This window comes from Leopardus geoffroyi, chromosome D4 (assembly GCF_018350155.1).
Source record: "Leopardus geoffroyi isolate Oge1 chromosome D4, O.geoffroyi_Oge1_pat1.0, whole genome shotgun sequence".
NCBI classification, from domain to species: Eukaryota; Metazoa; Chordata; class Mammalia; order Carnivora; family Felidae; genus Leopardus; species Leopardus geoffroyi.
Window position 1 is genome coordinate 79,918,973 of NC_059342.1, and position 24,010 is coordinate 79,942,982.

Below are 24,010 nucleotides of genomic sequence, written 5' to 3' on the forward strand. Positions count from 1 at the left end.
CTGCATGACAGGTCACCGGTCTTCAGCTGGTTTTGTGAGGACCCTACAGCAACAGCCTTCAAACAGAGGACACCTTTTCAGCTCTAAGAAGGGCAGAGAGTTTCCATTTAAGAACTGACACCAGATAATCTAAACTGCTGTCTGATGAACTAACTGGCACCCCCGACCTAAAACGATGGAGAGCTAACATGTCCACGAGACCAATTTTTCAAGCTCCAATACCTGAAGTTATAAACTTATAATATATGGGAATCAGTCTCCAAACCATAAGTCAAGACACCTTATAAGCTTAAAATGGAATTTCGTTATAAAAGAGAATGAAGACGCCCTTACACTACTGTTAAGGAAAAGATATCCTTATCCTTATTATTAAAGAAAAATGCAAGGTACAGAACAGAACGTGCCTGCGTTTATGTAAAAAGGAGACTTATACCCACACACACACCTGCTTGTACATACATAAAATTCCTCTGCATAAATAATTAATAATATCGGTTAGATCTGGGGAACCAGGAGACAAGGGTGGATGAAAGTCTCTCTAGTGTATTCCTTTGATGCTTTTTGAATTCTGAGCCATGTACACCTACCTATCCAACAACTTGAAATAAAAGTATAATTAAATCAGGTCATCTAATCAGACAGTGTAAAAAAAAAAAAAAAAAAAAAAAGCTAAACAGCAGAGTAAAATGAGGCAGGCCTGTATTCAGAATACACCTCTCATAGTAGCTTTGTGACATCCAGCCAGTTACTGATCTTCCCTGAACTTCAGTTTCCTCTTCTGTAAAATGAGGATAATCTCCACTGCACAAGGCTGTCTTGAGAGTTAAAATAAGATGATAAATGTCCAAATGCCCAAGACCGTGGCTTACAAAGAGCAAGCAACTAACACGCTTTGGCTCCCTATCACCCTAGAAGTGTGTAACCATACTTACACAGAAAATGTTTTAGGCTATTGGTTTTTCCTTCAAACTATGATTGCATCATCACTCCCTTCCAGAAAAGGTGACATCCTCATTGCCTTTCCACCCCCACACTGAAGGGGAAAAAAAAAAAAAAAAAACTGCCTTAAGGGACAAGAGAGCTTTTCAATTCTTGAAAAGGCTCAGAAGTACAGTACAATCCTTCTTCAAGACAAGCCCATTTAAGTCCCATCTGCTGAAACTCAAGGAGAGTCCTTTTTCCCCCTTCAAAAGTTTCCAGTGGTGCAAACTTCAGAAGAGAAAAGACGGAGACATTCCCCGGGCCAGGGGCTAATCTGCTGGAGAAAGTCAAAAAATGGGCACTGAAATATTGTTTGTACTTATGTCTTTTCAGGAAAGCCAAGTTCTGTTTTCAACTTTCAGCACCAAGGTTTGTTTTCAGGCAGAGGCCCCCAGGTCAAGCCTTCAGATGGGAACAGACGCTTTTCTGACCGTCACAAGCAAGCATGCAAGGAATACAGAAGAGCCAGGGCACAGACAGCTGACGGTCCTCACTGCGGGCTGCCAAGGGAAGCCTCTGTCAGACAGCGAGGATCATCGCCAAGCACTGACTGTGTGCTAGGGCTTTTCCTCTGCCATTCCGTTTTAATCCACACAAATAACCCTGTGACAGAGGGACTATCACTTAACTCCGAAAGCAAGCCCAGGGAGCTGAAGGGCCTTGCCTACAGCTACACGAGTTAGTGGGTAACAGCAGGCCGCAATTCCAAAGACACTCCACCATTTCACCACCTTTGTCTCAATCCTGAATAATTAGGAAAAGGCAACTGAGATAGAAAGAGTAAATCAGAATTAGGATTTGAAAAAGAGAGACAGAATCCCTTAAAATTAATCTTGCAACTCTTTGCTTACTATTAAGGTCATCCTATTGTTTTATGCTCCCCGTAATCCATTCAGATTAAATGAAAGCAGCTCTGTCTGTTCAGGCTAACTCGGAGAACAAATATTAATCAAATTTCTGCTGGGAATGACTCTGAGAAAAAAACCAGGTGTGGCCGTGGGAAGTGGGACCTCACAGTTTTATAGACGTGTTCGGTGGGGCCATCAAATTCCTGTTGCATTCTTTCCTCCAGGAAATAGATGCGGAGCTTTAAATTAAAGTTTTCTTTCTTCAATTCAGTGATTTGCTGGAAAATAAGCACAGAAGGGTTATCAAAAGTAAGGTCTGAAGGACGGTACCTGCATTAATCCCTGTAGCTCCTAAGGCCACGAATGGACTGAAATGTTAAATACTAGAGAAAACTTACCTTTGCTGCAATTGTACCAACCCAGAATTAAGTGGTTCTCGCTAGTCGAATTTAAGACAATCTGAGCACTTGAATGAATAATGACTGAAGAAAAGAATCCGTGACTCCACACTGCTGGTAAGTAAGTAAAGAAAGGAAGAAAGAAAGGAAAAGAAAGAAAACAAAAGGAAAGGAAAGGCAAATCTCTTCTTCGCAAATGAAATCCAGTTAGTAAATGCAGAGGAATAAAAGAGAAAATCAGCATTATAAAAAAAAATAAATTAAAAAAAAATAAAATATAAAATATAAAATATAAAAAATAAGAATAGGGGTGCCTGGGTGGCTCAGTCGGTTAAGCATTCAACTCCTGATCTCGGCTCAGGTCATGATCTTAGAATCTGTGAGTTCAAGCTCCGCATTGGGCTGCCGGCACAGAGCCTGCTTGGGATTCTGTCTCTCCTTCTCTCTGCCCCTTCCCCACTTGCACTTTCTCTTTCTCCCAGAATAAATAAACTATAAAAAAAATAATAAAAATAAAAACAAGTTTAAAAAAAGGAAATCACCATTATCCAACCATGACAGTAATAACTGATTCAGGTAAGAATCATCAATGCTAGGGGTGCCTGGGTGGCTCAGTCGACTAGGTCTCCAACTTCGACCCAGGTCATGATCTTGAGGTCCAGGAGTTCGAGCCCCGCGTCGGGCTCTGTGCTGACAGCTCAGAGCCTGGAGCCTGCTTCGGATTCTGGGTCTCCCTCTCTCTCTGCCCCTCCCCCACTCACACTCTGTCTCTCCGTCTCTCTCTCTCTCTCTCAAAAATACACATTAAAAAAAAAAGGAATCATCAATGTTAAAAGCATTTGATAAAAGATCACTGGAGAACATGACATTCACCCAGTTATTACCCCACAGATGGCTTATTAATTACTAAAGGAAAAGGTCCATTACAATTTAGGAATCCAGTAGACACCACCTAAATCAAGATAATATATTAAATGTCACCAGTGATGGGGGAAAGTGACATGCAGTGTCTCCTGAAACAAAGCACTGAAAGCAAGCGACTTCATTTTAAGTGTTCCTGCCCACAACCTTTAGCCTGCACCTAATGAAGCAGTCCATCTGACGAATCCAAATATAAGGACGTTTGCAGAACAGCAGGCCTGAACCCTTCAAAAGTCTTAATGACAATCTTAAGGTAAAAGTAGTTGGGGAACTCTTGTAAATAAATGGAAGTAATGGAGGCATGATTACTAAGTGCAATGAAATCATATAGTAAATCTTTAATTTAAAAAAAAAAAAAAAGAAAGAAAAGAGAAGAAAAAAGCTCCATGAGGATAAGTGGAGAATCTGAATAACAACTTTGTATTAGGTAATAGTGTTATAATTTTGTAAAATGTCCTAAGAGAGATACATCCTCAAGTACATAGGGATGCTGTCATGATGTCTGCAACTGACTCTCTAATGAGTGGGGAGAGACAGAAAGAAAGAATAAAGCAAGCGTAGCAAAATACTAACTGATGAATCTAGATGCAGTATATATGATTGGTTGTTGTGTTTTTAAAATTTTTTTAATTTTTTTTTTAGTGTTTATTATTTTTAAGAGAGAAAGAGACAGAGAGCTAGCAGGGGAGGGGCAGAGAGGAGGGAGACACAGAATCCGAAGCAGGCTCCAGGCTCTGAGCTGTCAGCACAGAACCCGACACAGGGCTTGAACCCACAGGCAGCAAGACCACGACCTGAGCCGGTCGGCCGCTTAACCAACTGAGCCACCCAGGCACCCCTTAAAATTTTGTTTTGATGTTCTATTTATTTTTGAGAGAGAGAGAGAGAGAGAGAGAGAGAGAGCACAAGCAGGGGAGGGGCAGAGAGAGAGGAAGACACAGAATCCAAAGCAGGCTCCAGGCTCTGAGCTGTCAGCACAGAGCCCGATGCGGGACTCAAACCCAAGAACTGGAAGATCATGAACAAAGCTGAAGTCAGATGCTTAACTGACTGAGCCACCCAGGTACCCCAGTTGTTGTGCTATTTTGCAACTTTCTATAGGTTCACTTTGCTTGTTCATGGATATGCCCATGGATATCCTGGGTCATAAAACAAACCTTAACAAATTTAGAGAACTGAAAATCAAACCATGTTCTCTGACCATAATAAACTTAAGGTAGAAATCAGTAACTGAAAGAAATTGGAAAATACCCAAATATTTAGAAATTAACACATTTCTAAACAATCCATGGGTCAGAACCCCTCCAGAAAAGAAAACTCCAAAACAAAATTATTTCAGTCTCAATTTCTACCAAATATTGGAAGAAGGAATAATGCCACTTCTATACAATATCTTCCAGAAATCAGAAGGTGAGGGAATTTTGCCACTTCATTTTACAGAGGGCAATGTTATCCTGATACCAAAACCAGACAAAAACATTACAAGAAAACTATGACTTAGAAAACTAGATTAAGTCACCCATGAACATAAATGGAAAATCCTCAACTAAATTTTAGCAAACTGAAAAAACAGATTAATACTTCATGAGTGGGACTTATCCCAGGAATGTAAAGCTAATTCTAATTCAACATTCAAAAATCAATCCATGCAATCCACCAGACCAAAAAACTAAGAACAAAAAAAATATATGATATCAATAGCTGCAGAAAAACATCTGATAAAACCAAACAGCTACTCAAGATAAATACTTGGCAAACCAGGAATTAAAGGAAACTTCCTTTATGCTACAGGGTATTTACAAGAAACTCATACATTTATAAAAAAAAAAAAAAAAATACATATATATATATATATATATATATATATATATATATATATTTAAAGATGAAAAACAATGCTATTCCCCTAACACTAAGAAAAAGGAAAAGGATATCCACTCTCACAATTCCTATTTAACACTGCATTTGAAGTCCTAGCCAGTGCAATAAGGTTAAGGGAAAAAATAAAAGGCATTCAATTTGGAAAGGAAGAGCTAAAATCATCCTTATCGGAAGATAGATGATCATCTATGTAGAAAATCCCAACGAATCTACAAAAAAGATCCCAGAATTCATAAGTGAGTTTAGCAAAGTCAAAATGCAAACATTAAGCGTTATTTCAATACACTAACAACAAACAACTGGAAACTGAAACTTTTTTAAATACCATTTTCCAATACCTCCAAAACACTTAAATTCATAAACATAAATCTAATAAACCATGAGGTATGCTTAACACCACAAAATGCTGAAGAAATCAAGAACTTAAATAAGAAGCTTACCAAATTCATGAGCTGAAAGACAATATAATAAAGATGTCAATTCTCTCCAAACTGATCTATAGATTTAACACAATCCCAATCAAAATCCCCACAGGATTTCTTATAGTTAGAAACAAGCTGATTATAAAATTTACATGGAACAGTAAAAGAGCTAGATGGGTGAAAACAATTTTGAAAAAGAATCCAAAGAAACAGACTATACAAACAGACCCACACAATTACAGCCAATTAGTTTTTTTAACATTTACTTATTTATTTTTGAGGCGGGGGGGGGGGGGGGGGGAGAGAGAGAGAATGGGGAAGGGGCAGAGAAAAAGAGGGAGACAGAATCTCAAGCAGGCTCTGCGCTGTCGGCACAGAGCCCTATGCGGGGCTCAAACCCATGAACCTTGAGATCATGACCTGAGCCAAAATCAGGGGTCGGACGCTTAACTGGCTGAGCCACCCAGGTGCCCCCAGCTAAATAGTGTTTGACAAAGCAACCGCTAACCTTAAAAATAAAACTGCCATTTATTCTACCAGCAAAAGATGAGTTCATTCAGGAATAGCAGAGATGGCAATCCAGGACAAGCAAGCTGCTGCAGACCCACCCGCAAACCCAGAGAATAAAGGTGAGAAGTGCTCTTTTACAGAGAAGGGGGGGGGGGGGGGGAGTTGGGATGGGCTGTTGTAAACTAAAAGTCCACTAAAGTAAACTGGGAGCTGGAAGTATGGTGGATTCTCATTGGATGGCTGGACTGCTGCGGGGGGTGGGGGAGGAGGGTGAAGGGCTTCGGGTGTAAGAAACCTTCCTGCCTCCTGCTAAGATAGTAAAGTAGTATCTAAGGGCAAGGCAAGGCAAGGCGCCCTCTCTTCCCCTCTCTTCCCGCTGGCTGTGCCACTGACAAGAGACCGGATTGAAAGCTCCCCCTGCTGGCACCCAACTTCATTCTAAGCAAAGTTCTTTTATTAGTTCTCACAGTACAAATACAATTCAATGGAGAAAGGGCAGTTTTTTCATTTTCAACAAATGGCTTTGGAACAACTGGACATCCACCTACAAAATAATCAACCTCGACCCAACAATTAGACATCTATTTACCAAAAAAATGAACCTCAACCTATCATACTTTAAACAGGAGTTAACTCAAATTAGATCATAGACCTAAATGTATAACATAAAATTATCTAACTTTTAGAAAAATAGACAGAGGGAAATCCTTGAGACCTAGTGCTATACAGTTCTTACCTATAATCCCAAAGGCATGATCCATTTAAAAAAAATTTTTTTTAATCAATAAATTGGGCTTCATCAGAATCTTAAAACATTTGCTTTGAAAAACAGTGTTAAGAGAATGATTAGAAAAGCTACCTACTGGGATTTGTGCAAATCAGAAATCCAACGTAGGAACTGTATCCCAAATAACTCCCAAAATGTAACTGTAAGAAAACCACCCAATTAAATAAACAAACAAACTAACTAAAGAACAGGCCAAAGATTTTCAAAGGAACTTCACAGAAGACATACAGACGGCAAATAATCACAAGAAAAGATTTTCCACACCTTCAGCCATTAGGAAAACAGAAATTAAAGCTACAATGAGTTTTAGTACCAATTAGAATGACTAAAAATTTTTTTTGAATTGAGAATACCTAATGCTGATGAGGATGTGAAGCAAATGGAAACCTCATACTCTGCTGATAGGAAGGCAAAATGCCACAACCACTTTGCCAAACCATTTGGCAGTCTCTCTCTCTCTCTCTCTCTCTCTCTCTCTCTCACACACACACACACACACACACACACACACACACACACACACTACCTTTACCATATGACTCAGCAATTCCCATCCTAGGGATTTACCCTAGGGAAATAAAAACCTATGTTCACCCAAAAACCTGTGCACAAATGTTTACTACAGCTTTAATAATAACCACCAAAACCTGGAAAGAACCTAAATGTTCTTCAAAGGGTGAATAAATAAAATGTACATCCATATGATGGACTAATAACCAATAACTATGATACACACAACAGCATGAATGAATTTCAAAGACCTTACGGTAAGGGAAAGAAATCAGCCTCAAAAGATTATATTACTGTATGATGCCATTTATAAGACATCTGGAAAAAGCAAAATTATAGGGACTAAGACCAGAGCATTAGCTGCCAGAGGTCTGGGATGAAGAAAGGGTCTGACCACAAAGAGACAGCACATAGGAATTTTTTGGCATTCTGGAATGTTCTGTATTCTAATCGTGATGATGGTTACATGAGCCTAGAACTGGATATACACACATATACCAAAAAAAAAAATCATTTAATATATATATATGTGTATTAATATGTATGTGTGTATATACACACATATATACTTTGATTATGTATTGCTATAAGGAAGTACACACCTGTCAAAGCTCATCCAACATTAAAATTGGTGAATTTTTTCATGTAACATATCTCAAGAAAGCTGTTTTAAAAATTGCTAAAATGATAGGGCACCTGGGTGGCTCAGTCAGTCGAGCACCTGACTCTTGACCTCAGCTCAGGTCATGATCTCAGGATTCCTAGGATCCAGCCCAGCATCGGGCTCTGCTCTGACAACACAGAGCCTACTTAAGATTCTCTCTCTCTCCCCTCCCCTGCTCTTTCTCTCTCTCTCTCTCTCTCTCTCTCTCTCTCTCTCTCAAAATAAATAAACATTTTTTTAAATAATTAAAATAAAATACAGTAAAATAGTACTGATAATACAGTACTAATGAATGATAACATGATCCCCACTGGGTTTTTTTTCAGCATTTAAAAAAAGTAATTGGTAAGAATATATAATGCTTTTTAACCAACATATTTTTATAACTGGATAAAAGAAAATGATATGCACACTCTACATCAAACTGTCCTTGGCCCTCTTGTTAGCACTTGAGTTTTCAACTCTGTGGCTAACAAGGACAGCACAAGAAACCACTGGTAAGTTCATTAAAGCCTTGCTTTAAATGTTTTAAGAAAACAGCACATAAAACGTTCATTCAAACAAAAAGTCTACCCCACCAGATGCTTCCTATAAAGAGGAACCTTGTTCTATTACTCAACTACCAATGAAATATTTATGGAGGTTGCTTAAAATACCCACATTGTACACACTGCTAAAATTCTCAGCAACACTTGAAAGAATATGTATCCTGCGTATAGGTAAAAAAGTTTTTAAAAAATAAGAAAAAGGCAAATAAGCCTTCAGAAGGTGAATGCAAACACCAGACCGGCCCAGGTGAATACAATGAGGTACAGGCACCCTATTTTCCACAACAATGCCAGCCTAGTTCTCCACTTAATACCACTTCCCTCATAAAGTTTTCTCTGGCTACCCCCATCGGGCTGGACTGGAGACCCTTCCAAATGTTTCCATATACCCTCTACTTTCTTTATCATTGCAACTGTCACACTGCATTATACCAGCTGATAACTTGCTTTTTCTAATCAATCCACCTCTAAGAGGTCGGGCACCACACACACTTGTGTCTTGTACGTTCCAGCCCAAATCATAAAGAGACAGTTACCAAGTGCCCAACGGCTGCCCAGGTGGCTGGACACATTTAAGAATTTCTTGAAGGCAATGTGATGCAAAGAGAGTCCCACGGTCTTCAGATTCAGATCTAGTACAGATCACCCCATTGTTTTTTGTCCATCACTCTTAGAATTAAACTCCCTGCCATGGGCACAGAGAGGTGTGTGATCTGGTCCCCACTCTCCTCGCCAGCCTCGTCCTATTATCACCCTGTCACGCAATGTTCCAGCCCCGCCGGCCTCCTTTCTGGTCCTCAAATAAGCCAAGCCCCTGTCTGCCCACACGGCTCTTCCCGCAGCACGTGCCCGGTGCCTCAGCTCCAACGGCACCATCTCGGAGGCCCTTCCTGACTACACAATCTCAAGCGGTCCCCACCACTGTGACTGCCACCTGAGTCACTCCTGAACACAGAACTCTTGGTTTTCTTGCTAGAACTTTTCACAATCTGTACTCCTTTATTTACACATTTATTATTTATTATCATGCCAATTACATGAATATAATCCACTTGGGGACAGGGATATTATCCATTTATGGCTGTTTCCCTTAAGGCTTTAGCACAGTGTCTGGAGCACAGGGGATGCTCAGTCAACCTCTGTTAACGCACACACAAACGAATGAATGAATACAATCCAGACCACCTTACTAGCTGTAGGACCTTAGTCAAGTTCATCCTTCTGTGCGTCTGGATTCCTTTCTACAGATTAAAGGAATACCTATCTCAGAGACCTACTACAGGATTGAAAGAAATTAGTCAGAACGTTTGGTACTGTGCCTAGCACAGTACAAGAACGTAAAATATATTAATATTTTTCTCATTTGTATCTCCCCCTTTAAGAGAATCGACCTCAAGAAGAGAAAAAAGAAACAAAAACCCCGAGCTGGAAAAAGTGAAAACAGCTTACCATACACCAGGAATAAATACCCCCAAGATAAAACCCACCACACACGACTTAGAAACCTAACGCTGACAAGCAAACTGACGCGTGAGCTGTACTTTGCCACATCCCAGCCCCCGGAGCCGCGGGGCGACTGTGGAACTGCAGTCATCCGAGACGGGAAACGTCCCAACGTGATTATGGGGTGGTGCTTTCCGAAGCTGGAGGGAGGCCCCAGAGCGCAGCAGGACAGATTCTGAAGGAGCTGCTGTCACCCTGCCTGCCTCCCTTGGCCAAAAGCCTTGCCTGGCCTAGAGCTCCATCAGGAAGGGAAGACAGACAAAATCCAACAACGCAGGAAAGAATCAGGGCAACTCCAACCAGGCCCCGCTGAAATCGCAGCAATTCACCTGACTCTGGTGATCGGTTTCAGCAGCTTGCTGGAGCCGGGGCCCCCAAAGCTGAGGCTCACCCCAAGGCATCTTTGGACCCGAGGCAGCCAGAGCTAAGAGCAAGGGGGCCATGGGGTCAACAGAAACAGACTGAACTCCCAAGGCCACCAACCTGTGAGCCATGTGACCTTGGAAAAACTATTTAACATCTCTGAGCCACTGTTGGCTCATCTATAAATAAGGATAAAAATCCATCACCTCACAGGAGTGTCGTGACAACACCATGAGCTAAGGCACCTGGCAAGCGGGAAATGGAGGACAGCCATTTCTCACTCAAACCCTCAACGGACACATCTTTTGGGCCACCGTCAATTTTTTTTATGCTCCTTGAAAGTCCAAAAACTGTTAGACCACTCACCTAGACGTCATAAAAACCATGACCTCTTGCCGCTCCAAGTTCACCTCTGGTCGACAACACCGCACGTGAGGTAATTCTGCCAGCGACAGCTCAACGAGGCGCATAGAATGAGGAGGACACTTTGGAATCAGTTTCTGAGTCCAATACTCTCCCTCACGTCCTCAAATCATACAAACAGTTACTAGGCAAACATCTGCTTATTAACAAACAATACTGCAGCAGTAACAGAATTTAGAAACTGAGCCCCAAGCAACACTTGGAATATACCTACATTATGAAACCAACTCCTCTTATATTCCTTCCAGCCTAGCATTACATCCTCAGTATTTTTCACGTTGCTGCAGAACTGCACGTAAGTATCAAGTCAATGACAGCGCTAGGTACCACTGAACTGATTCAGTCAGTGATTTAGCCGTTTCTCTGCTGAGCATTTACGGTTTCAGGATGTACCGTGGAAAGCAGACAGGCTGTACCATCAAAGCCTCCTTCCAGTGTCTCAACACACCAAGCTCACAGGCAAGTCATTTGATCTCTCCAACCTCAGCTTCCTCATCTGTAAAACACCTTCCTCAGGAACTTGTTGCAAGACAAAGAGATAACAAATGTAAAACATAATTCCCTTGTCCCAATTTTTCCCAACCGTACACAATGTGGCAACAAACAGCTTCACACACACGGCGTTTTCCTCCCACTGGGTTGTTTCCCTAGGACAAATTTCCCCCAAAACAGATTACGAGGCTCAAGAGTAATACTATTTTTATGACCATAAAAATCTCTTTCCAAATGGCCTTCAAAAAGATTGTAAAAATTTACACTGCCCAGCCTGCCATCTGGCCAGGTTTTTGGAGGGCAAAGGTATGAGAACACACAGCCTCCAATGGTAAGCGGGAGGCCAAGGATGAACCAGAAGCACGGGTGAACCCCGGCGCTTAACACCGACCAGACATTCCACTGGCCACAAGCCAAACTTAAATCCAAAGGCCCTCGGTGCTGGCCAGCCCCATCCTGAACACAGCCAGCACCACGGAGAGTGGCTGCGGCACGCAGTCTGCCAGCTACAGGCAGTCCTCAGCCCCTTCCACGGACTCGCATCCACACGGTTCCTGGTCTCCTGCCTTGTTCTAAACGCACCCCTCACGCTGCGTCCCTAGCCTCGGCATGCCTGGTTGCTGCCTGCTCTCCTGTAAGGCGAGCTCTGCGTGCCCCCACACCGACTACAAGCTCTGTCCCCCTCCCACTACATGGTCCTGGCATTCCCGATTCAATCCTTATCACAACCCAATGAGACAAAAATTATTTTCCCATTTTACAGACAAAGTAACCAAAATGTACAGATCTAGTTTCTTCTACAAGCTCGTCTATTTACGTACTCAACAAATACTCGTCTATTTACGTACTCAACAAATACTTATCAAGCGCCCACCATCCTGTCGGGCGCTGAATACTAGGGATAAAGGAGACGCACGTTAAGCAAGCACACAAATAAAACACCGAAGTACAAACAGTCGTAAGATCCATGGTGGAAAAGGCCGGTGCTGAGTGCCTGCTGTCAGACAAGATAATGGGGGTCTCCAGAGAGCTGGGGAAGGAGTTAGGGGCGGCCTCTCTAACAAGGTCACACTTCAAGCTGAGACACGAAGGTCCTGCGACTCAAGGAGAGGGAAAAAGGATTCTAGGCAGAGGGAGAAGCACGGAGAAGGCCCTGCCCGTGTGGGTTAGTGAGAGCAGGCTGTGTGGCCGGAGCACAGGCTGTGAGGGAAGGAGGCATGTGCTGACCTCAGCAACACGGAAGCAGCCCCTTACACAGGGCCGGGTCTCCGCCTGCCTCAGCTGAGACCAGGAACTTTGAACACAAAGGAACAGGGGCCTGGGCACGAGAACACCAGCACCTCGGGCAGGCGGGTATGAGACAAGAGCAGCAGAATTTACCCTAAGGCCATAATCACGTAACTGTAAAATGACCTACACGAGGAGACTCATCAAAGCTTTGTAAGAGTGAAAAATTCAAAACCACCTGGAATGGCCCACACTAAGAGATTATGTAAATTATGGTTCAAGCCCTTCCTTTTAATACAAGTCTTTCTGAACCAGTAGTCATGAAATAATGCTGTCCACCAGTATTAAGAGAGGCAGAAAGCTACCCAGGCCATGCTCTGTCCGGAAGGTCACAGAAAAAGCCAGAATTAAATTCTTCTATATACAGATAAAGATAGCTACCTGGACTGGACATACTGATCCAGATTCCGGGTCTCCTCCACTCACCGAAAAAATGTTGAGACAGAGAGAGAAAGAGAAAGAGAAATTGACTGCCTGAGTACCCAGGACAGGCCACACTACACAGCACAGTGTCTTACAAAACGCTGCCTCTGCCAGGCCTCCTCCGGTCGAGGTCCGGGAGCCCCCACTGCGCTGTCACCTGGAAAGGACCAGTAAGACAGGCAGACCTGCCAGCTCCCCCCCCCCAAGGCCTGCCCTACAGGTGATTACCACCTCACCTGATGCAGGTATAGACAAAGGATCGGCAATGCAGAGACCCACAAGGAGGCAAGTGGCTTCCACACAGAGGGGACGGCAGAGGACAGCAGGAAAGGCCGCCTGTGTGGAAGACCTGGTTCCCAGCCTGGAAGAGTCAGCGCCCTCTCGGGGCTTCGGAGCGCCCGTGTGTCAAACAAAGGGACGGGATGGTCTCCCCCAGATCCGAGTCTCAGCCTCACTTCTTGACCTCTCCCGACCACAGCCACGTAGCTCCAGCACCACCCCACGGAGCAGCCTTTCAGTGACAGCCTGTCGCCAGGCCTCCAGCCCAGGGGGCTTTTGAGAGTACAACTCTGGTCTTTTCCCTCCCAGATAAGCATCCCCCACCGGCCGTCCTTCGTCTTCAGGACAAAGGCCAACCAAAGCAGGGTAACATACGAGACCCCTGACCCCTGCCTTCTTCAGTGGCCTCACTGCTCTCAGGACCCCCTGACACAGCCTCCTTCCAGCCAACGGGAACTTACAATCCCCTAAACTCCTTGCGCCCAGCACACCTCTCGCTGCGCTTGCCCAGGTGAGTCCCTGTGCCTGGGATGCTCTCCCAGTCCTCTCACCTTGGCTAATCCCTACTTGTCCCTGATGGCCCAGCTCGAGGAACACTTCCTCCAGGGAGGCTTCCCTGAATCCCCCCAGCCAGGTTCAGAGCCCTCCTCTGTGACCCACTGCGCTCTGTACTTCCCTCTGTCGCTGCACCATTTTCCCATCTATCTCCCCGACCGGCCTGTGAGTCTCATGACAGGGAAACCTCCCTGGTCTTACTCTACTGCAGACTCCCGAGCCTCAGACCACAGACTGGCACAGAGCACATATCTGAAAATATTTGTTGACGAATGGATCAACTCTGAGCAAACCAGAAGAAGGCCGAGGTCTTGCTAGACCTTAGCTAATAGACCCTGATGTTCGGTTACCCAGCAGCTGAGACTAGCATAAGAGGAATCAAGAACTTCCTTGTAAATCAAAAGTATTCCAGCCCCTCCTTAATATGCATGCTGACTTTAAAATTAGCATTCGACGCCAACAGCATTTCCTACAAGCATCCCACAGAAAGTTCGGACCACCTCTGCGTAGAGCTCATGCACGTAGTAGTCAGGCCAAATGAAACATTTCAGCGACTCATAAAGACTTGAAAGGGAGACACCGGGAACACTGTGGTCATTTCAATTTCAACAGCAGAATTTGCTCTTGAAAATGCTACAATAAAAAATATTAATGCCATAAAAACCTAACAGCAGCCGGAGGACCACAGCCATAAAGAAAAAGCATAAATCCTGAAACGTATCGGCACAGAAGACTCCCTCTCGCCTTCCAGAACAACAGCATTTAGGTCATCCAGAACCCATCTGGAGAAGGGACACTTGAATCACACGGCAGAGTAGAAAAACTAATAACGAATTTAACAACAGTGAAGAGGAGGAGGAGCTCTGCGTCGGGCCGAGAGGGGCTCACTTAATCCTGCCAGCAGCCTGAAGAAGCAGAAACTGTCAACACGCCCAGTCTAAAGACAGTGCAGACAGATTACGCGACTGGCCCGAGGTCACTCGTGAGCAGTGAACCTGCAGGCAGCCTGGGCCCAGGGGCCACGGTCTGCCAGGTCACATCCCCGCACCTCAGTTTCTCCTAGGGTTGGACTCAAGTCTAAGATTCCTTCCGGCTCAAAAGGCAGACAATAACATGCAAAGCGAAAATTCTAAGATTCTGTTAAGTTTTTCCACCTAGGAATAAAATTCAAAGCCGTGCCCTTCAAAAATTAAATAACTCCGTGTCTTGCGGATCGGCTTCCATATTAAAGTAACATACATGAAGAGCTAAATCTTGAAAGTGCCCAGCTCAGAGCAAGAGCTCAATAAACAGTGGCTATTCTTACTCTGAGGATAAAACAGAAACAGCCATTTAATAGCAGAGCACGTTTTAATTATACACGATGTGGAATAATCAAATCTCATTTGATTGAGGCCCCAGACCCCACAGCATAGATGGAGTTGTACAGTTGAAATGAGAACAACTCAAAGCTCAGAAATTACTTGTTTCCATTAGAGATCTGACAAGTCATTTCTTCAATTGGTCACTGGTGGTTTGCAGATAACTATTAGCAGTAATGAGTATTCTAAATTAAATCCAGAGACAGTACCGCTCTGTTCTGTAAAGACAACTGGGGAGGGAGAGACGTAACTGCGGAACGTCCTTCTCTCTGTCCTCCGTCTTCTCCCTGATAAATATCTCCTGTGTCTTGCGTAGTATGGATTTCATTTGGCTGCAAATGAAGGAAGGGTCTAATTCTTCCCATGACAAATGAGAGCGCTGAACAGGTAACTTGTTAAGGAGAATTGGAATTGGGAAAATAACCTTATTTTCCTGTTCCTTGACAACAAACCCCCTCTGTTAACAAATGGAAGACACAATGCGGGAAGACACTAAGCATGGAGGCCAAATCCGTCACCACGTGAGGCGTCCTCAGACGCTGTACACAACCGCCCCGGGCGCAGGCTGCTCGCGTTTTGTTCCACAGCAACAAAGATGAAGCCTATGAAAAGCAAGGAGGTGGCACAGAGCAGCGGCAGGAATAAAGGTTTTGGAATCCTTAAAAACCTGCATTCAAATCCCAGCCCCACCACTCAAGTATTACGTGACTGTAAGCGAGTCTCTCCTAGGCTCACGACTTATGTGTAAAATGTAAAATACCTCAAAGAGTTATAGCAAGGATTAAGTGGGGACCATCGATAACATGCCTCACGTTACAGGGAAGCCCTTGGCGAATATTAACGCCTCTCCGCTGGGCAGTATGGTAATATCCTGACGTTCAGGACCCCAGAAATATGTCAAACTCCCCAAAGCTGGAAATTGCTGGTCCTGTCAGAACCCGCATCTGGCCCGGGGACACAAGGGCCGGGTGCACAGGTAGGGAACAGCCGTACGGAGAGCGCCCCCAAGAGGCAGCACCGCCCGCAACTCTGTCGTGATCCAGCTTCGACACCTCGCAAGAAATACAGCTCCCGCCTGGGCCTGCCTGGACCGCGGCAGCAGACGTGATTTGTTAGGGATGATGATCTGGTATCTCCACTTACATTTTCAAAGTCCTTCATGTTCCGTGCTCTGGTGGGAGACACTGTTTCTTCGGACACATTTGGGAGCACTATAAAAAGGTAAAACAGACACAGGAAAACGGCATGGTACGCAAACCACCCAGCATCCCTGTTAGGGAACAGAGCCCAGAAAAGAAAAACACAAAAACATGAACAGCTTCCACAGTACATTCGGCTGGCACTTTCTGTCTATTGTGATTTACTGACTTGAGTCCAGGGAAAGCTCTAAACCATGATATTTCAGGTATTTACAAATTACTTCAAGGAGCCCCAGTGTAACCTGTCGGAGAACGAACCCACAAAACGCACTGGGCATGTGGCCAACCCCAACTGTCCCGATAGGTGCTTCCTCTGTGATCGTCATGGAGTTATTTCACTGAACGGGATACCACCTCCCCGTGTCAGCAATTAAAGCATGTCTAACTGCCTGGGGTTGGCAAATTTTTTCTTAAAACGCCAGACAAATCAATATTTTAGGCTCTGTAGGCCATAAGCAGAGCCTAAAATCTGTCATAACTGGTCAACTCTTCTGCTGGAGCACAACAGCCACAGACAATTCATAAGTAAGGAAGCTGTGTTCCAAGAAGTGCTTTCAAAAGCAGGCAACAGGTTGAAAACTGCCCCATCCTTGCTTTAGGGCGATTACAGACTTTGCCACCGCCCAAAGCTTTTCACAGCTCCTCTACTCCAGCAAACATTCATCGCACACCTACTCTGTGCCAATCACCATCCTAGTGCTGGGGAAACAATGGTGAGAGAGACACTGATCCCGCCTAAAGGCTCTCAATCTAGTAGGCAAGACAGAGATGTAGACAAACTGGTACCATGCTGTAGAAAGTGCCTGGTGCTTTTTAAGTGTTGGGTGAAACGTGCACTGAGTAAATGAATGAATCCATTCTTCCAACAAATATGCACTGAGGGCCTCCTCTCTGCTAGGCACCACGTCAGGAAACGAAAACAGATGTGGCCACGTCAGGAAACGAAACAAATGGAGCTGACGGTCTCAAGAGAGAAGACAGACAATGAACAAAATAAGAGGGCAATTAGATAGTATGTTAAAAAGAGATAAATGCTATGGAGAAAAATTCAGTGGTGAAGGATTGGAAATATCCAGGGTGGGGTGAGGATTGCTATTTTAAGTAAGGTGGCTAAATCAGGAAGGTCTCGCTGAGAAGGTGTCCTCTGGGCAGACCTGAAGAAAAGGGCAAAGGGAGATACCTGAGGCGGGAGGGTGCCCAGTGGATGTAAGAACCAGCCGCAGGGGCCTGGAGGACACTAAACAATGGGACCGCAGGAGAGGATGTAAGGGAGGTGCTGGGGGGCAGGCTGTGCCTGGCTTTGTAGGCTCTTCTCGGGACTGGGGAGCCACCAGAGGGCTCCAAGCTACGGAGGAACATGGCTGGACTTGAGTTTCGACAGGTTCCCTCGGGCTGCCTCGCCGAGACCAGACTGAAAGGAGCTTAGAGGGAGACAAGGGCACCAGCCAGAGTACTGGTACAATCCAGGCCAGAGGTCGTGGTGGCTTAGCACAGGTAGTAAGATGATACTCAGGGAAGAAGGGGTCTGATTCTGGAGGTTTTTAAAGTCACCAATCAACAGGAATAAATGAAGTAAGTGAAATGTGTAAGTTCCAGAGAGGAAAGAACACCAAAGCGAACCTGGGGAGAGCCAAAGAAGGTGGTGAGCACTTTGAGGTGAGTCTTAAAGAGGCAGCAGGCAGATGAAGGCAAAAGGAAGAAGAAACTTCACAGGCAAAGGCCTAGAGGCAGGCATGGCGTTCAGAAACCAGTGGGCACAAGAGGCTCGGAGGTGGAGGCGGGCAGGGGCACACTGTAAAGAACCCTGCGTAGCAGACAAGGGCACACAGATCTGTTTCCCTGGCTCTCAGACACCCCGTGCTCTGCCACCGAGGCCTGCATCCCTGTCTAGGTCCTACTCGTTCGTCAAGTCTCAGCTCTAGTATCAATGTCTTAACAAACTCTTGCCTGACCGCCTCCCCCTCATCCTCCCTCACAGCACCTTTTTTTATATGATTTGTCATGACACTTCTCTGTTGAACTTTCTAGGCTTGACTGTGACCACGTTCAAGGTTGGATCCCAGGGCTCAGCCCCGGGCTGGGCACAGAGCGAGGTACAAACACTGTGGACTGAAGCAAGGAGCAGGCCCGTCAACTTTCCGCAGGAAGAATAGAGATTGCTGGATTTTGTGTGTAAGGTAGAAGTTAACAGGTTCTGAAGGAAAACCTGAGGGTGGCCTTTAAGTGTTCTCCAGAAGTAAACCTCAGGACACTTACACTGTCTGTTCTAAAAACTTCCTTCTGCACGTCGCCTCACTTTGGAAAAGAGAAAAAAACAACCCACAAGTCAAAGTATCTCTTCAGATATTTTAAAAAGGCAAATTATTAGCACTTCCCAAAGATACTTATAATAGCATTCGCTTCTTTCGGAAACAAAACTTGGGAAGAATGCTTAGCAAAAGCCGAGCTGCCCAGCAGAGACGCTCCTCGCAACCCAGCTTCCGCACAACAGACTGCTTATTTCCTCGGCGCCGTGTCCCGTGGTCTGACCAACTATTTGTCTCCAAAGGGCAGGCTGCTGTCGGAATGCTGGGCCTCGGCCAGCAGATGGAAGCCAGCGGCCTGCCGGGAAGGCCTTGGCACACCGCGCTCAGAGGGCAGTGTTCAGGGCCTGCAGCCACGCGGCAGCAGGGGGCAGCAGGCCCTCCACACCTGACCAGGTCACCACTTTGACACGCAGCCTCCGCACAGGCGCTCGGCTCGGCAAACACCGGCTGAATCTCTACACGTCTGGTGGCGACAAATAAAACTCCCGAAACAGGGCCCGGAGGACATCAGTTCCTCCAGGCCAGTGTTTAAGAGAGGAGGTGAACAGCAACTCAGTAGGTATATAAGATACCGAGCGCCCACGGGGAGCACCTAGCCACGCCAGGGGAGGCCCTGGGCCCCGGAGACATCGAAGCCCAGTCCTAGGCTCAAGGCCACAAGGCCTTCATGGTCTAGTGTCTACTTCCCTCGCTCTTACTCAAGAGACTGACCGGCTTTGTATACTTACCACCATTTCCCAAACCAGCGATGGGGCTGATGCCATCCACGTCGTCTGGTAAATTGGGAACAAGGCCACTAGGAGAGAGCATGTGCAGGAGGAGATGAGTTAGTGTTTGAACAGACCGTCAGGACTGCCTGGACTGCACGTGACAATCATCAGGCCGCAGCCAATGAGGGACACACAGCTGAGTGACCCGGGAGACGTGAAGCGCAGAGGTTAAGAACTCAGGCTCTGGGGCTCTAACACTTAATAGCTGAGTGACCTTCAGTAAGGATGGTCATTCATCCATTCATTCATTCATTCATTCATTCGTATATCAAGTGTTCTGTGAGCCATTCATGTGCTCGGTGCAGAAGCACTTTGCCAACTATAAACGTGTTTCTGAGTCCCACTGCGTATTTTACATGGGGATACCAACCCTCTACCTGTAAACATTAAATGAGTTAATGTTTATAACACTCAGCACACGATACTCAATAAATGGTTACCTACTGGTTTTGTCATTCCTAGTATTATCGCTATTAATACGCTTTTCACAACCAAAAATAAGCTCCCAAGACGTAGGCACCAATTCAGATGCCTTAAGAATGTCACATAATAATGCAAAATTCACTGATCCAAGAAATTTTACCGGTTGAATTATAAAAATAGGTTAAGTGAGGATCTGAAGACACTGACAGAAAACTAAGTCATAATAGGAGGCGTGGTTTGACACAAAAGACACTACCCCGGATTCTATTCGAAGCTCTGCCATATACCTCTCCAAGCCTCACTTCCTTCCTCCCTAAAAGGAGAACAGCAGCTACATCGTAAGTAATTGGCAATCAAACAAGACACAAAGTGCTCAGCAAGGTACCTGGCATATTGTGGGCACTCCTTAAATGGGAACAAAATACTGCTGTCACCATGAAACATACAGTGCTTTGTAATTTACAAAAGATTTACCATCGTGAGAGCTGCCCGAGAAGCCACGCGTTTTCAGAGAGGGGCACCACGGCGTAGATAATTTCAGCGGCCTGGCCAGAGTCACACAGCAACCAAGTCAAGAACCCAAGCCTTTTCTGTCTAGCCCCCAATAATGCTTGCCCGTCCCAAGCTATCAACTAGAGACTGAGGGACACTCAGCTCGCCTTCCCAGCAGTGTTCTCTCCATGTTTCTAAATCCAAATCCATCCTGTTCCTAGGACAATTCTGCCTGATCACCAAATTGTGGAGTTGGCAACAGATCTTTGTGGTCAGAACCAAGCAAAAAACTGGAGATCACAAAATTCCAACATCACAAGAATGATTACATAATATGTGTCTGCTGGAAAGATAACTGAGAAAAAACTTCAGTAGAATGTGCCTTCAACTATGAAAAACTAAATACATGTACACTAGGGTCACCTCAAATCCTTCTTGGAAACTAGGTGGGCTATACATCCATTAAAAGACAAAGAAAAATATTAAAAATCCTCATTTGTAGGAAAATGGGAGAGATTTCCTCCATTTTAATTTTCTATAATTCTCCATTCCCTCTAATAAGCATCAGTAGAAGGAGACAGTCCATTCTCTAAATTGAATAATAAAAGTTAAAATCAAGTTCAACCACCACCTTCTTTGCAGATGGTGGCCCAGGGGCCCTAAGTCATACACCAGCTTACCGGTCAAGTTTAGCCTACGTCTGGTCTTACATTCCCAGTCTGGGTTCTCTCCACCACAGCCACTAACTTACCACCACTGGCTGAAATGGCCCATCAGTTACTCAAGCCAAGATCAACCACGGTTGAAAACTACATGGCAGGCAAAGCCAACGAATTTGGTCTCGGACAAGTTTCCAAGAGGCAAACAATGAAGTCTGAAAAATGACATTTGACATCCCAATTATTAAAAGAAACCGCTATTTAATGCAGAAGTTCCTGCCTGGTTCCTGCCAAATTTCCACTTGGGTTTTACATACCCACTTTTAAAATGCTATGAATCTCTGTCATCTGCAATCTCCAGTCAGTTCTAGCCACCCTCCAGCTTCAAGTAGCTCCCTCTCCCCACTCGGATCATTCACTCTTGGCCTTAGGCCTAGGTTGAAATCAGAACTATGCAAGCGAAAGCAGAGGGCTGAGGTACAATCTTATCATGGTATTGATGGGGGGAGACTAAGGCGCAGAAAGGGGAAGGAACTTCTTTGCTCAAAATCACAAGGGGTTATCAGCAAAGCAGAGACCAAAACCCAGGTTTCTTTGTGTCCGTGTCACCACTAACCTGTGCCCGGGCCGCCCAAAGCTCCCATACGAACGTGGCACACGGTCAGCGCCAGTTTCCTCACATGCCAGATACAGCATAATCTAACAACCTTCCCTGCAGGGGCACCCACAGTGAACGAGCACCCCACTAGGATGGGCAGCCTCCTACTGAAGCCTCACCATGGCCCTTCTACAGCAGGTGGCGGTTTTAAAGGCTGCCTTTTTTTTTTAATGAGGAAAACAGAAACTCAGAAAAGTCAGTCAGCTGAAAAGACCCAAGCTGGCTTGATTTCGAACCCCATGCCCTTAATCTCTACACCGCCCTGGCGCCCCTTACACCTTCCTCAAGGAAGACATGGCGAGTTCCAAACGAACCCAGGCAGAGGACTTCCAGTGATCGGCACAGGGCACGGTCGCTGAGGCTGCTTTTTATGGACTCTCTGTCGAGCAAATGAAGAGACGCTCACCTGTGCTTCACCACCTCGCCCTCCCGTCTTGGTCCTACCGCCACCCAAAAGGCACAGTCACTTTCTGTGCTGTATGCGGCAGCAGGCACCGTCCATTCACACCACAAGACCCAACAAGGTCTAGAGGACTAAGCGTCTCATTGATAAGGCGTTGGGAGAGCTGGGAATAGAACCGGGCATCACATTCAGAAAACAATTACAGCAGGTACACCTCTGTCTGTCTCTTGACAACCCACTTCTCGTTACGTGTTATGTATTCTTAGAGAAGAAATATATAAATACAGAAAATACAGACAAAAGAAGACATACAGGTGGCCGACGGGCACATGAAAAGATGCTCGTCATCACTCATCATCAGGGGAGGTGCAAATCAAAACCACAATGAGGTCTCACCTCCCACCTGTCAGAATGGCTACAATCAAAGAGAAAAGAAGGAAGTGTTGGCAAGGACGGGGAGGAACAGGAACCCTCATGCGCTGCTGGTGGGAGTGCAAACCGGTATAGCCACTGTGGGAAACAGTATGGAGGTTCCTCAAAAAATTACAACTAGAGGGGCGCCTGGGTGGCTCAGTCAGTTAAGCGTCCGACTTCGGCTCAGGTCATGATCTCACAGTCCGTGGGTTCGAGCCCAGCATCGGGCTCTGTGCTGACAGCCCAAAGCCTGGAGCCTGCTTCAGATTCTGTGTCTCCCTCTCTCTCTGGCCCTCCCCTGCTCATGCTCTGTCTCCCTCTCGGTCAAAAATAAATAAGCATTAAAAAAAAAATTTTTTTTTTAATTTTTTTTTTAACGTTTATTTATTCTTGAGACAGAGAGAGACAGCATGAACGGGGGAGGGGCAGAGAGAGAGGGAGACACAGAATCGGAAGCATCTGAGCCATCAGCCCAGAGCCCGACACGGGGCTCGAACTCACAGACCGCGAGATCATGACCCGGGCTGAAGTCGGACGCTCAACCGACTGAGCCACCCAGGCGCCCCAAAAAAAATTTTTTTCTTAATAAATAAACATTTTAAAAAACTTTTTAAATTAAAATTAGAATTACCACATGACCCAGTAATCCCACTACTGGACATTTACGCAAAGAAAACGAAAACACTAATTTGAAAAGATGCACCCCTATGTTTATCGCAGAATTATTTACAGTAGCCAAAGATATGGCAGCAGCCCAAGTGCCCCTTGAAAGATGGATAAGGAAGATAAGGTCTATACATACAATGGACTATTCTCAGCTGTATAAAAGAATGAGATCTTGACACCGTAAGAACAGGGATGGACCTAGAGGGTATCAGGCTCTGTGAAATAAGTCAAAGAAAGACGGATACCATACCGTTTCGCTTATATATAGAAGCTAAAAAACAAAACAAACAAAAAAGCAGAAATGGACCCATAAACACAGAGAACAATCCGGTAGCTGTCAGAGGAGAAGGTGTAGGAGGAAGGGGCATATGGATGAAGGGAGTGGAAGGAAAAAAAAATACCGACCAGCCTAAAGCTCTGGACTATTCCTCTTAGTAGCCCCCTCCTCAGAGGTAACGACTCCCCATCATAGCCCCGTCCTAACAGGTAACCACTGTTGTCAGCAAGACAAGCTTCCTTCCAGGCCTTTTTCTATGCACTTGCAAACATAGGGACATGGTTTTTTGTGTGTGGCTTAAAAACAGAACGAATACAATCAACCTGTGTGTCTTATTCTGCAGCATCTTTTCTTTATGTGTCCTGAAGATGTTTTCATGACCGTACAAACAGATCTACCTTCATGCTTTAATTCCCACAAAGCATTGAACAGCAGTGTTTTTCAAACTTTACTGACCATGACCCATAGACGGAAATATATTAGCCTTGATTCTTGAAGTGCTTTCCATTCTGTACTGTTCTGTTTTTTTAATTCTGGCTGCAACTTACTAAATTGAATTTCATGAGCTGTCAATGGGTCACAGTCTG

The 24,010-nt window shown here is 45.0% G+C and overlaps 1 protein-coding gene across 15 annotated transcripts in view; it reads right to left on the minus strand.

Annotated features, from left to right (window-relative positions):
- Positions 1-24,010, minus strand: part of CDK5RAP2 (CDK5 regulatory subunit associated protein 2) — a 172,194-nt gene that overhangs the window by 142,589 nt on the left and 5,595 nt on the right. For 8 of the 15 annotated variants that reach the window (XM_045469565.1, XM_045469580.1, XM_045469574.1 and 5 more), the window contains exons 2-4: positions 19,390-19,457; positions 16,300-16,367; positions 1,997-2,107 (exon numbers count right to left, since the gene is read on the minus strand). In XM_045469565.1, coding sequence (XP_045325521.1) covers positions 1,997-2,107; positions 16,300-16,367; positions 19,390-19,457 — 247 coding nt within the window. Of the gene's footprint in view, positions 1-1,832; positions 1,950-1,996; positions 2,108-5,959; positions 6,023-16,299; positions 16,368-19,389; positions 19,458-24,010 lie in introns of those variants that run through there. The other 7 variants (XM_045469575.1, XM_045469576.1, XM_045469579.1 and 4 more) reach the window with 4 other exon arrangements.